The sequence below is a fragment of the Macrobrachium rosenbergii genome, chromosome 55 (genome assembly GCF_040412425.1).
Source record: "Macrobrachium rosenbergii isolate ZJJX-2024 chromosome 55, ASM4041242v1, whole genome shotgun sequence".
Taxonomy (NCBI): Eukaryota; Metazoa; Arthropoda; class Malacostraca; order Decapoda; family Palaemonidae; genus Macrobrachium; species Macrobrachium rosenbergii.
Genome location: NC_089795.1, coordinates 16,534,974 through 16,550,058, shown reverse-complemented (window position 1 = coordinate 16,550,058; position 15,085 = coordinate 16,534,974). Strand labels below are relative to the sequence as shown.

General features: G+C 36.1%; 1 protein-coding gene across 2 annotated transcripts in view; it reads right to left on the bottom strand.

The window, feature by feature from the left end:
• LOC136835318 (trichohyalin-like) overlaps positions 1-15,085 on the bottom strand; it is a 316,755-nt gene that overhangs the window by 207,602 nt on the left and 94,068 nt on the right. For both annotated transcript variants that reach the window (XM_067098657.1, XM_067098658.1), the window contains one exon: positions 3,093-3,224. In XM_067098657.1, the coding sequence (XP_066954758.1) occupies positions 3,093-3,224 (132 nt within the window). The remainder of the gene's footprint in view (positions 1-3,092; positions 3,225-15,085) is intronic.

Genomic DNA, 15,085 nt, shown 5'->3' with positions numbered 1-15,085 from the left:
TAGGAGCTTGTAGAGGTTTCTGGAAAGGTGTTCTACATCCAGGGCAGAAAAGAAAGTCTTGGCAGCTTCAAAGGAAATGCATCTTGAAGGGTCCACAAGGGAGCGAAAGTCCCCTTGTGCTGAGATTGCAGAGCCTAGTGAAGGAGAAGTTCCTGTGCTGTAATAATTTTTCCTCCTTTTCGACAGCTTTGAAGGAGGGTACACAAAAGACGCTTTACCAGAGGATCTCTTAGCTTCCAACCAAACCTCTACCTCCTTCAAGGCTTTCTTGGAGGCAGTGGAGAGTACCAATTTGGGAAGGGAAGTGTTAGAACACTGCTTTCCCATTAGGAACGTGGAATTCGGGGAAGAGGGGGCTGTTGGCTGAAAATGTTGAGGGTACGACTGCAGCAGAAAGTTGAGCAGAGAAGCGTAATGAGAAGAAGGCTTTGAGTCAACGGGACCTTCCTCTTCACCAGAAAGTATCAGTTCCGTGCCAAGATCGTCCAGGAGTTGAGGAAGAATAACTTCTTGGTCCCCAGGAATGCAAAGCACTTTGCGGACTACCTTTTCTTGCTTCTCTTCCAGCAGACTAGATTCCTGGGAAGGTGAGGATGAAGCCAAAGGAGCAGACACTTCCTGTGTAGGAGGAGGAGGAAAAAGCACGGGAACTTGAGGCAGATCCTTCTGGAGAGGGCTAGGCATCTTGAATGACTTAGGTGACTTGGGAGGGAGCGTCTGAAATACATCTTCTTGATCAGAATCCCATGCTGAGTAACCAGGTGTAGGCTAGCTGTCCTTTTCTTACGAAGTTTAGGGTCTCTAGGCAGGAATTATCAGAAGATTGCCTCTTTAAGGGTCGAGAGGCATGATCCCACTTGCGATGACAAGGAGGGGAGGATGTGAAGAGCTGGAAGATGAACTGCTGCTACTCTCATCTGAAGAACTTACCCTTAGGGAGTGACGTTTGAAGACGAACGTCTTGATGAAGATTCTGGGGACACAATCCTGTGACGTCGACGATGTCGAGAAGAGCGACGAGTCGATGGAGAAACACTACTGGAACTAGCGGCGTCTACGACTTTTCGAAACCTTGCGACATTCACTTTTGCGACTCTTTGAAGCTTTTAGACGCCGACAAGGAGTCAAGCTTACGTCTTTCGACATTAGGACTAAGGCTTTTCGGTGTCTTAGAGGATGAGCCTGCTTGTGGGCAAGAATTTCTGACCTTTTCGCCAGCGCCGGACTGTTTTCTAGCCTCAGAAGGCGAGCGGGACAGCTGCCTTTGCTCAAAAGTCAGAAAAACAAGCAGACTCGCCTGAAACATGATCACGAACAACAACACTGTTATCACCAACACTAACACCCGGACTATGGCGCGAATGCGCTAAACTTAAGACAGAATCCATGAAAACGTTCATTTGCGCTTCCATTTGAGTTCTGAAGAGATCAAATTCTGATTTATCAGCCTCAAGGCTGGGCTTGGCTTTAGGGAAAACATACTGGGAAGCTGGTGAAGAAGAGGGGGGAATAGGAGGAGGGGAAAGAGCAGCGGTAGATGAGGGAGGAGGGGAGGAGGATGGAACAGCCAGTAAAGGGGACGTGCAGTTTCACTGTTCCACCTTCGGACAGCCAGAAGTTGCTGAGGTTTTCGAATGACCAATGCTTGTGCCTAGACACTCTGATCTTCCTCTTAAGCGTCCAGTGCTCTCTTCTCTTTGGTCTCGCACTTCTGAGCACCGCGAAAAAGTTAGCCTAGCTTCCTTACACTTAAAAGCCTTCCTATCCCTATCTTTACCTGATGGGAATTGTACATGTGCCAAAACTCCTGACCCCATTCAATACACTCACTGCATGTGTTCTCCTGGGAACACTCCTGACCCCTACATGCTGTACACAGAGTGACGGTCGTACTTAAGCTTAACAAGTTTAGAAGAACACAAATTCCCTGCGCAAACTCTAGATCCAGAGAAGCTGGAATCCGACACAGCTACCTATTTCACGGAGCTAACCTAGCTAGGTTAACAAACAAGACACTGAGTACTTCACCAAAAAGAGACGCCAGAAAGAAGCGCATCGAAAGCTGAAGTAAATCCAAACAGTTTGAATTGAACGGACACGCGAGATGCGTTCACAACACGCCCGAGATTGAAACTGGAGCTGTTTACTGGGCTAATCTCGTTCCACTTCCTGCCCGGGCATCAGGTGGGGTTGGGTCTCCCACCAATTATATCAGCGTTCCAAACAAAGTTTGAAAATATATACCTCGGACGTGTTGAAATTTAAGAGATTAAAGCTTTTACAGTGTTTTGGTAAGGCATTATAATGAAAACGCAAGATTTGTATGGAATCAAGAACAACAGAGGTGCTTTGATACTTACAGTTGTATAATTCAGGCCCAGGGTAGAATACAGGTTAGGATACCTTGTTGGAAACAGACAGTTTAGGATACGGGTTGCTGCTGTACTGATGCTCCAGTGGCTGCCTTGGTTGACTAAGGGAAGAAGAGTTGTAAATAGCTCAATGTGTTAACAAAAACAAAATTCAGTGTGTGTGTGTGTGTGTGTGTGTGTGTGTGTGTGTGTGTGTGTGTGTGTGTGTGTGTGTGTGTGTGTGTGTGTGTGTGTGTGTGTGTGTGTGTGTGTGTGTGTGTGTGTGTGTGTGTGTGTGTGTGTGTGTGTGTGTGTGTGTGTGTGTGTGTGTGTGTGTGTGTGTGTGTGTGTGTGTGTGTGTGTGTGTGTGTGTGTGTGTGTGTGTGTGTGTGTGTGTGTGTGTGTGTGTGTGTGTGTGTGTGTGTGTAAGCTCTTAAAACGTGAATAAATATGACTTACTATGTCATGTTCAAAAAAATTATTGATTTTCTTCTTGGGTCAATAAACTGAGAACAAACTCTTCCTACTTCCATTTCAATATTACCCCATTCCTGACAGCAGATATGCTAATCGACAATCGAAGGCAAACTTTGAGGAAAAAAAAAAAAAAATTAGTACAGAGAATGGCCCTAAACACAAACAAAGCCTATTCCCACTTACAAGATGAAAGAAAAGTAGAATCAAGGTTAAGTCTGATACTTTTACATGGCAAAATTAATTGTAATGTGTGATCAAGGTTACCTTGTCAGAGCTTTTAAATACAGAACTGTCAGCTTTTTTTCCATGAAGGGGTGGACAATTTGCGTCCACCAAAGGAACATCCACATTAACATCATCACCATCATCATTGTGGAAGCTGGTTTTGGGAGCAGTCTGAAACAGAATCAAATAAAAGTCAGTCTTCAAGAAAATCCAGTCATAAAAGTACGTAGATCATGATATCTTCACTTCCACTAACTACCTGTGACAAATGTTAGTCATGGAAAAATTGACTTGGTGTTTATTTCGCAGCCAACAAATATAAGGTAAGTCCTAAATTCCAAAAATACGACATTGGAGTTATTCAAAAGAAAACAATGAGAATTTTTTTTTTTTTTCACAAACATTTTTCTAGATGAAAAATTAACACTTTTCTGTTAAATAAACACAAAGACTCACTTTACCAATGATTCCATTATTCAATATGAGATCACCATTACAGGAACCTCCTAATTATCTAGATCCTTATTATCCAACACTCAACTTCAACTGACACAACTGGACCCCCAAGGGACCAAGGATATACAATACGTGCGTGTGTGCTTGTGTATGTATATGTATGTATATAAATGTGTTTGTGTATATATATGTACAGTAATACCCGAAACTTGCGCGATTCGAGTAGCACAAATTCACACGTGAATTTTTCACTGGAACCTAACTAATTATCATAAATTAGTTTTTCACAGACATGGAAACATTTGTGAACACTGAAAAACCCTGCAAAAGTGTTTATGTTCAATTTTTTTAATGTAACTGATAAGTTTTCAAGCTTTTATGTGTAAATTAAGTAACATTAAATATTAAAAGCAATAATTTCTCTCTGGTGAGGGCGGCCCGCGATTGTGTTGCCCGGCCGTCGTGTGTTCGGGGCGCTGGTGTGGAGTTGCGGGAGGGCCTCGATGCGGGGGCGGGCGCGGCTGCGATGGGAGGTAGGTAAACCTCGGAGTCCGCGTTTAACTGCATGAAGGAGGGGATATCCGCGTCCATGCTCGCTCCTTTGACCCCTTACTGGAGTGGGATACTCACGTCAGTACGCACTTTCGTGCGCCGTGTGGTTCGCTAGTGACGCTGGTGGGTACGCCGACGAGAGTCACCACGCTCAAACGCTGGTTCCAGCGCCGTGTTTAGGCCGCTAAGAGCGTTTTGGAGAAATCCTGGAGCCAAGACTGAGTCGCCGTGTGAGTCCGCTAATGGCTCCGGGATACTCCGGGGGTCACCACTGTAAGGTGTCAAAGAAACGAGCAGGTAAAGGTTACTGCTGCTTTATTACAGATCCAGGCGGCTTATATTGCGGCCGACTGACGCCGGGCCGTGAGAGACAATGGAATTGACTGTGACCTGAGGTCGAAACAATAAACAATAATATGCAGTGAACGAGTACGAATTACAATACGAAATATACAGAGTTACAATATAGATACAGTCTTGATGCCTGTGAATGAGGAAACATGTGATACACAATGTGTGACATTCGTATAAATACCATAAAGTAAAAATGATTAAAATGCGTGACCTGGCACGTTTTAGGCGTGACTAATTGAGCTTGAAGAAAACGGGAAGTCACCAAAGAAAACAAGCTCAGCGGAGACTTAATTAATGGCGCCGCCGAAACACTATCCTGGCGCCGAATTGGTGACTTTACACTCTCTCTTTAACCAAGATGAGAGAATTTTTATGGTACAGTACATATATACAGTTATGTTCATTTGTCTTGTATGATAAATAACTTGTACCTAATAATAAGTACTAATTTTCAAATATTGATAAATAACTTGTACCTAATAATAAGTACTAATTTTCAAATATTATAAGATTAAATAATAATAATAATAATAATAATAATAATAATAATATAACTGTAATTACAAAATTCATATTATTTTAAACAAATTCTTCGCCTCATCTTTTGTAAGAAGCTGAAGGCAAAAGCTGTCAGACGTCATTTACCATGACAAGGAGGGGGAGTGTTGCTAATTAGGGGTAAAAAATTTCTTACTAATTGTGTGTGTGTGTGTGTGTCCATGATAATTCATAAAAAAATTTCACTCTTAAGTAAAGACAACTGTTATATATATCACTCTCTCTCGTTCGTATTTAGCACAACCTACACATTACAGTTTTTCTGTCTTTCTTTAACTGTAGATAATTTTAAATTTATCTAATTTTACCTGTACCGTCTACAAACTGTAAATGCACCATTCTAAAACATAGAGGCATAGAGCATTTCAGAACAACAAGAAACAGAATACAGAAGTTTTTAAAAACAAGGTTGAGAAGACTTCTAAAAATAGATCGGTGGAGTGGGGGGAGAGAAATAGTATACTATATTCTTACATTAACCATTTATTTCTTTTTTTAGGGGTAATGTATTAAGCTAACTTTTAAATGAAATTACAGTAACTTTGATTTCATTTAATAGTTAGTTTAATACTGCATTTCCATCTTTTGATATCTAACATAATAACTTTCTCTGTCTCCATTTATTAATAAATAATTCAACTTCATATTTCAAATAAGGACAATCTCACACTCTCTCTCTCTCTCGTGTTATTCTCTCAGTCTCCGTAATAACTGATAAATAATTTCACTCACTTAGTAAGGACAACCCTTATCTCTCTCTCTCTTTCTCGCATTCATAGTTAATGCTCACACATTTTTACTGTACGTCTTTACCTGTACAGTAGATAGTTTAAATCGATCTTAATTTACCCTTACTGTCTACGAAGTGTAAATGCGCTAGTGTGGCAAATACGTTCTAAAACATAGACATAATAACTAAGAGTTGTATTAGTCAAAATAAAAAACACTGTTTGTTCAAGAAAAAGCATTTTAGAACAATGAGAAAGAGAGAGAATAAAGAAGTTATTACAAAGAGGTTGAGAAGACTTCTAAAAATAGATTGGTCAAAAGGGGAGAGAGAAAGAAATTCTCTTCCAACTCTATTTTTATTTATTTCTTTTTTTTAAGGGTAATGTATCAAGCTAAATTTTAAATGAAATTACAGTAACTTTAATTTCATTTAAAAGTCAACTTTATAATTTGGGAGCATGATTAGGTCATATTTAGTGTTTAAATTTTACAAATAAGCATTCATTAGCATTTTTAGAGACCGTGCCAAACTTACCTGAAAATTTACCTTACGCGAGGGTTCTGGAACCTAATATATATATATATATATATATATATATATATATATATATATATATATATATATATATATATATATATATATATATATATGTATGTGTATATATATATATATATATATATATATATATATATATATATATATATATATATATATATATATTCAGAGCATTTTTTCATGGTGATAGTTTCCAGAGCCCACCACAGAAATGCAAAATCCCCTCCCCTAAATACTTGTAACTGCCAAACACCCTGTACCTCTTTAACTAAAATGTTTATAACTATCCTAATTTAAAACTTATATTTCTAAAGTTCACTGCCTTTATAATAGTTTAAACAAAAAGATACCTTTAACTATCATACTAAAACCATTTAATATAAGTTCAAACAAAAATCTGCAAGAACCCATCATCCAAAAAAACCGCAAGTCATCTTAGTACCCTTTTAAAACAGTTACTCAAGCATATATGCCTCTTAAATGCTTATAACAATGATTATTAATTTTAATATATTAATCTAAACAGCAAAATATCTATAACATGTTTACTACAACTTAAATAAATCTTTAACAGAGAACACTTGACAACTAATCAAGTTATCCCTGTATACATAAGCATAGTCATTTTCTCTCATAGTACTGAAGTTGTCCCATTTTCCTTTTACATTGGTAAAAACGATTAAACACTTTTTTTGTAGAGCAACACTGTTTATTCACTTGCTTACTGTATTTTTTCATATTGTGTTTGTGACTAAATACAGATTTTTATAATAAAAATGATTACAGCATACTTATACTGTACCACTGTATCTGTTACCCCTTATACCCCAGACTTATAATGTTTAACCTAACTGAAATATGTATATAAAATACTGCTGCCATAACCAATCTTTGATATTTGTGTTTGATCTCAATATCAGACAAGTAGAGTTACTCTGAAGTATGTGAAGTTATATATCAATTGAAAGCTAATGCTTTGAATATCCTGATACATTATAACAAATTATCCTAAATGCAAAAAAATCTGATGTAAGAAAATGATAAATCTGAGGTAGATTTGAAAAAAAAAAAAAAAAATTATATATATATATATTTTTTTTCAAAATTTACTTTGAATGACCATAAAATGTCTTTATAGTTAATTTTCAGAAGTGTTATGGGTGTTAAATCGCAAGGTAAATAACACCGTTTCATTTGATGCCTAGTGTTTAATTTTTTGAAAAACAGTGATGCATTCAGGACAAATCCAACCATCGCATTTTAGGGAAAAAAAATTGTTTGGTTTTGCTTTTGTAGTAGCTTTCCTGCATTATACTTTGGAATGTAATTGTATACACTATTACTGAATCACGAGATTTCCTGCATTATACTTTGGCATGTAACTGTATAAATTACTGAATCACAAGAAATACACACATTACAAAATTTACATAATACAAACAACATAACAACACAGCTAACACACATGTTTTGGCAAAGAGATTGTCTTTGCAAACATTTGAATGAAATCCAGTTGTTCATTGCTTTGCCAAACATTTTTCCTTCACTGCAAAACACACAAAACATTCCTGAACCACAAGTAGTCATTATATCATAAATTTTAGTGTATAAATCCAAAATATTGCATAAAACATATTGCTACCGAGTTCCAGTCACACAGCAACAAAATCAGCCCCCTAAAGCAACCACATTTAAGACCAAAACAAAAGCAAATCATCTGATTGGTTGCTACTTATGACATGGAATCTGATAGCCAATAGTAAGGAAGCACTGTAGTGACGTTCTAAGGCCAGCAAAATTGCCTAGTGGGGACATGAGAGCGGCGAGTTTGAGCAGAACTTTAGAGAGCCATGAATGTGGCCTCACGGAGTCTACCGGTGAAGCCTTGATCATGGCCTCATGGAGTATAAGGGTCAAGCGGCGCACCGATCACCAAATTTCAAGGAATTATCGATTTTTAGTTTTTTACAGTCTTGGACTAGTACATGTCTACAGAAAAGTGTCCTCAAATATTATTGCTAAAAGAAATTTTTTAAGCGGTTTTTTTTTTTTTTTTTTACATTTTTGTTCACCACATTTACCGGTATTTGAGCGGCATTGAGTGAAAAATTGTCACAAAATTTCTGTATGACTTTTAGGTGGAAGTGAGAAATATACTTTACTTTCCTACTAAAATACACGTTATCTACGATAAAAACTGGCTCTCTCACAAAAATATATCAGAGTAAATATGTATTATGTATCTTGATATTGACCTGTGAGCGACAAATTGTTGTGCAATGTTTGTACGACTTGCCAATTCGGGATGGTAGAAAGTGCGAAATTTACTTCAGTACCCTACTAAAACTATCCATTTTCTATGATAAGAGCTTGTTCGTTCTCCAAAATATATAAAACTAAACATCAAAAAAGTAAACATATATCTATGCATCTCGATATTTTGAACTCATTGTAACAGATGTACCATGCCAACTAGTACCCTATACATGTATTTTATATTTCTTGACATTTTTACTGCGTATTTTAGGAAATATGAAATTATATAGTAGGTAACAGTTCCAAACAGGGTGTCTGGTTTTACCAATGAACCATCTCGATTTGTGTGTGGTTCTGGGTCAAGCGATATCCTAGTGCCTTGTAATGCATTTCCTTTTTGGTTTTTCTTACCATGTAGTGCATTCACACAATTCCATTGCCATAAGCAAGACAAGTACCACCATTATCAGGGAGAAATTTGAACGACTGCATCTCATAAGTTTGTTACAAGAGGGACGAAGCAAACGGGAATTGTCTCGCCTTAGATAGCAACACCACCAGAACACCCATATCTAAGTAAAGGATTTGTTTTCCTGTATAGTGATATTCTAATTAGGGATTACTATTTTTCATAATTATATAATAATTGTATAAGACCACAAAACTTGACTTTACTGCAGTAAGTTGTCGTCTGACTCGTGACTTGTATAGGCTTGGTTATTCAGCATTTGTTTACTTTCTCCTCACAGTTGTTTATTTGTCTCTCCAATATCTGAACGGAAAACGTGTAAAGTGGTACCATATATAGGTTCTGTAGAAAATTTATATTGATTGCATATATTTTCATAGGTTATGAAGAAAACTTTAGGGCGAGTGTAAAATGATGGGAACAAACCTTTCCTAGAATACCATGTCCAGGCCTAACTTCATTAGGTCAGATTTAGTATGAAAAAATTGCACTAATAGTATATAGTCTGTTTTTTATAGGTACCATTTACTATTTTTTATAGGTTATGAAAAAAACATTATATTGATAGCATACATTAACAAATCTTTATAATGAACAAACTTTGCCCTAAAGTATATGTGTGAGTATATGTATATATTTGCATATATACATGTATATACACATATATGCATATACATAGTCATACCCCAAACTTGAGCAATTCCAGTTATGCTACTTCACAGACACATGAATTTTTCACTGGAACCTAACTAATTGTCACATGTGAGTTTTTCAGACACATGAACAGTTGCAAACACTGAGAAACCCTGCAAAAATGTTTGTGTTTAATTTTTCATGTAACTTATAAGTTTGAAAACTTTTGTGTGTAAATTAAATAACACTAAATATTAAGAGTACTGTTAAATTTCTCTCTCTCTTTTACTGAGATTAGAGAATTTTTATGGTACATGTATACAGGTATGTTCATTTGTTTTGTATAAATAAATTTTTTACCTAATAATAAGTACTAATTTTCAAATATTAATAAGATAAAATAATAATAATAATAATAAAACTGTAATTACAAAATTCGTACTATTTTAAACAAACAAATTCTTCCCCTCATCTTTTGTAAGAAGCTGAAGGCAAAAGATGTCAGATATGTCATTCAACATGACAAGAAGGGGGAGTGTTGCTGATCAGGGGTCAAAGATTTCTTATTAATTTTCTCTCTCTCTGTCCGTAATAATTCATAAAAATTTCACTCTCGTAAGTGTAAGTACAACTGTTATCTCTCTCTCTCTCTCATTCGTAGTTAGCGCAACCCACATATTACTGTGTCTCTGTAAGTCTTTAACTGTACTGTAGATAATTTTAAATTGATCAAATTTTATCTGTACTGTCTACAAACTGTAAATGCGCCATTCTAAAACATAGAGACATAGAGCATTTCAGAACAAAGAGAAAGGGACGGAAAAAAGAAATTTTTAAAAACAAGGTTGAGAAGACTTCTAAAAACAGATAGGTGGAATGGGGAGAGAGAGAAATAATACACTAATATTCGCACTGCTATATTCTTACGTTAACCATTTATTTCTTTTTTTAAAGGTAATGTATTAGGCTAACATTTAAATGAAATTACATTAATACTGAACTTCCATATTTTGATATCTAATGTAAGAATAACCTCTCTTTCTCTCTCTCTCTATGTTATTCTCTGTCTGTTATTTCATAAACAACTAAACTTGATATTCCAAGTAACGACAATCTCTCTCTCTCTCTCGTGTTATTGTCTGTCTCCATAATAATTGATAAATAATTTCACTCACTTAGGTAAGGACAACCGTTATCTCTCTCTCTCTCTCTCATTCATAGTTAGCACTCATACATTTTTAGCATTTCAAAACAAAGAGAAAGGGACATAGAATGAAGTTATCAAAAGGAGGTTGAGAAGAATTCTATAACTAGATCAGTTGGCAAGGGAGAGAGACAGATATTCTCTTTCAACTCTCTATTCTTATGTCAACCAATTATTTCTTTTTTTTTTAAGGGTAATGTACTTAGCTAACTTTTAAATGAAATTACAGAAACTTTACTTTCATTTAAAAGTTAACTTTATCATTTGGGAGCATGATTAGGGTCATATTTAGTGTTTAAACTTTACAAATGAGCATATATTACCATTTTTAGAGACCGTGCCAAACTAAATGAGAAAATTCACCTTGAGCGAAGGGTACTGGAACCTAACCTGCGTAAGTTCAGGGTATGGCTATATATGTATACGTATATTATATATACATATATATATATATATATATATATATATATATATATATATATATATATATATATATATATATTGTCACGATGCATATCAAGTACCTGGTCATTACACAGCTATTCTCAAAATTCAAAAATATACCTCACTTCAGCCAGATACCTGAACTCGCAAAACATTAATAATTACGACTGAGTACTCTAAAGGTAACAGTGACTCCTTAAGAAAAACTTATTTATCAATATCACTTGAAAAATCAAACGAAGTTTATCAGAATATGTGTGAAGTATCAAAAATTAAGCTAGAAATATTCTAGAGTGAATGGGCATCACTCCATCAAACAACTCTGTTTCCCTAGTCTTAATTCACTTCAGCAAAACTAAAAGAACAAAACATGTTTATCACTTTGCCTTATGCACACACATCAATCCTACTCACTGATGGTCAATAAATGAAACACTTTTTCTAAAAATATTAAATACAAATTTTCTTTTAAATTCAAAGTTTATAATTAGAATTCACAATCTGAAAAATTTATTATTACTTGAAAATAACACAACACTTAAATAATTCTTGAATTAAATTATGAAACAAAACTAATTCACAAAAACTTTATCACGAATTTAAATCAATGAAGCAAAATTTAAACTATCAAGAATTACTCAAGATTTGAAAAGAAAATCTTAATAAATGAAATATTACATCAAGTATGCAATGTTAAATTACCAAGAAATATTTAAAATGCTACGTAAATAAATGTTACATCACAGACATTAAAAAATGTGAAAATATGAAGAGATTGTAAATAGAAAAACACACAAAAATACACATGAGATTTATCAATATTAATTTCACTCGGTCAAAATTTCCTAGGTTATCATACCATGGTATTAACCCTTAAACGCCGACTGGACGTATTTTACGTCGACAAAAATTGTCTGTCGGGTGCCAAGTGGACGTAAAATACGTCTACTACAAAAATTTTTATTAAATATTCGCGGAAAAATACTTATAGGCCTCGTTTGCAAAAAATTTTAAATCGCGCCTTGAGGGATGCTGGGAGTTCACGGATCACGCTGTTGTTTTGTTTACAAGCGTGATCCAGCTGCGCATGCGCGAATTTCTTTCTTATCCCAAAAGAAAGCATCAGCTAACTCTGCTGAAAATCTCAGAAATTCTTTAGTCACTTCTCGTAATTTTTGTACAGTTTTCTATTAGCCTTTACATAAAGTTTTATATATGAAAATGTGTGCAATTTCATATAGAATACAACAAAAAATAACTCATGGTTGTAGCTTTTATCAATTTTGACATTTTCATATAAATCACGATAAATGCCAAAATTTCAACCTACGGTCAACTTTGACTCGTCGAAAATGGTTGAAAAATGCAATTGTAGCGTAAAACTCTTACATTCTAGTAACATTCAATCATTTACCTTCATTTTACAATGAACGGAAAGTCTCAAGCACAATATTTCGATTTATGGTGAATTTTTTAAAAAACCTTTTCCTCACCTCCGTGTGGTATATCGGCTGAAAATCTCAGAATTTCTTTAGTCACCTTGTCGTAATTTCTGCACCATTTTCTATTAGGCGTTACATAAAGTGTTATACATGAAAATGTGTGCAATTTCATGTAGAATACAACAAAATGTAACTCATGGTTGTAGCTTTTATCAGTTTTGAAATATTTTCATATAAATCATGATAAGTGACAAAATTTAAACCTACGGTCAACTTTGACTTGACCGAAATGGTCGAAAAAATGCAATTGTAAGCTAAAACTCTTACATTCTAGTAACATTCAATCATTTACCTTCATTTTGCAACAAATTGGAAGTCTCTAGCACAATATTTTGATTTAAGGTGAATTTTTGAAAAAACTTTTCCTTAACTCCACGGCGCCATAACTCGGCTGAAAATCTCAGAATTTCTTCAAGTCACCTTGTCGTAACTTTCGCACAGTTTTCTATTAGCCGTTTGTCACGTTAAGTGATGGTTTTGCGGGAACTGCTGGTTCCCCGCTCGTTCCCTTTTGTGGATTGCTGCCTCCTTACCTTCAAGTTTTTTTTGTTTTGATGTTTTCGTGGTGAGCTGCCGTTTTTCTGTCTGCAGTCGGGTCTGGTTGGGCAGCGAAGGTAGCGGCTGTGGCAGCAGCAGCAGGCAGTTTTTGGAGTCGACGTTGGTCGAGTTTTTGAGCAGCAAATTGGAGCACGCCTACGAAGTGGAGCACGTCGTAGAGGTGGAGTGTGACCATGAGTAGTCGTGTGACCACGAGCTGCTCATCTTTGATGACAGCGTGAGGCTGTCCTGACGTCTCCATCGGGGTTTTCTGGTTGGTGGGTTTTGTCCCAGTTGCACAGCTGAGGGCTGTCTTGGTGCCCCGATGGAGGACGTATGTTTGGTTTTTTTTTTTTTCTGCCTGCTGTTGTTTATTTTTGCCTTTTTTTTCTTACAGCTACTTTTTGTTTATTTAACTTGATTTTGTTTAGAGCTGCCTTTTGGTTTTTTTGTATTTATGGTTTTTATCTTTTTACCAGACCTGACTCACTTGTAAATATTGTAAATAAATTAATTTTAAGCTCATTTTATTGTTTTTGTTGTTTTCTCCTCCTTTGTTTGTTGCATCTGCCGTCAGTCATGACAGCCCCGTCCTGAGTATGTTAAAGAACCTGCATAACGGCCCACTCGGGTCGTTACAATGGCGACCGTGACAGGATGGCTCTGTTTTGGCTGGCGGGGTTGTTACGGCATTGGAGGGGATCATGAGTGTAAAAAAAAAAATAATTTTTTTTTCTTTTTTAGGTGGGGAGGTGTCACGTTAAGTGATGGTTTTGCGGGAACTGCTGGTTCCCGCTCGTTCCCTTTGTGGATTGCTGCCTCCTTACCTTCAAGTTTTTTTGTTTTGATGTTTTCGTGGTGAGCTGCCGTTTTTCTGTCTGCAGTCGGGTCTGGTTGGGCAGCGAAAGTAGCGGCTGTGGCAGCAGCAGCAGTCAGTTTTTGGTCGACGTTGGTCGAGTTTTTGAGCAGCAAATTGGAGCACGCCTTACGGTGGAGCACGTCGTAGAGGTGGAGTGTGACCATGAGTAGTCGTGTGACCACGAGCTGCTCATCTTTGATGACAGCGTGAGGCTGTCCTGACGTCTCCATCGGGGTTTTCTGGTTGGTGGGTTTTTGTCCCAGTTGCACAGCTGAGGGCTGTCTTGGTGCCCCGATGGAGGACGTATGTTTGGTTTTTTTTTCTGCCTGCTGTTGTTTATTTTTGCCTTTTTTTTCTTACAGCTACTTTTTGTTTATTTAACTTGATTTTGTTTAGAGCTGCCTTTTGGTTTTTTTGTATTTATGGTTTTTATCTTTTTACCAGACCTGACTCACTTGTAAATATTGTAAATAAATTAATTTTAAGCTCATTTTATTGTTTTTGTTGTTTTCTCCTCCTTTGTTTGTTGCATCTGCCGTCAGTCATGACAGCCCCGTCCTGAGTATGTTAAAGAACCTGCATAACGGCCCACTCGGGTCGTTACACCGTTACATAAAGTGTTATACATGAAAATGTGTGCAATTTCAAGTAGAATACAACAAAAATAACTCATGGTTGTAGCTTTTATCAGTTTTGAAATATTTTCATATAAATCACGATAAATAGAAAAAATTCAACCTTCGGTCAACTTTAACTCGATTGAAATGGTAAAAAATGTAATTGTAAGCTAAAACACTTACAGTCTAGTAATATTCAATCAATTACCTTCATTTTGCAACAAACTGGAAGTCTCTAGCACAATATTTCGATTTATGGTGAATTTTTGAAAAAACTTCTTTTACAATCACACTTTATGAATTCAT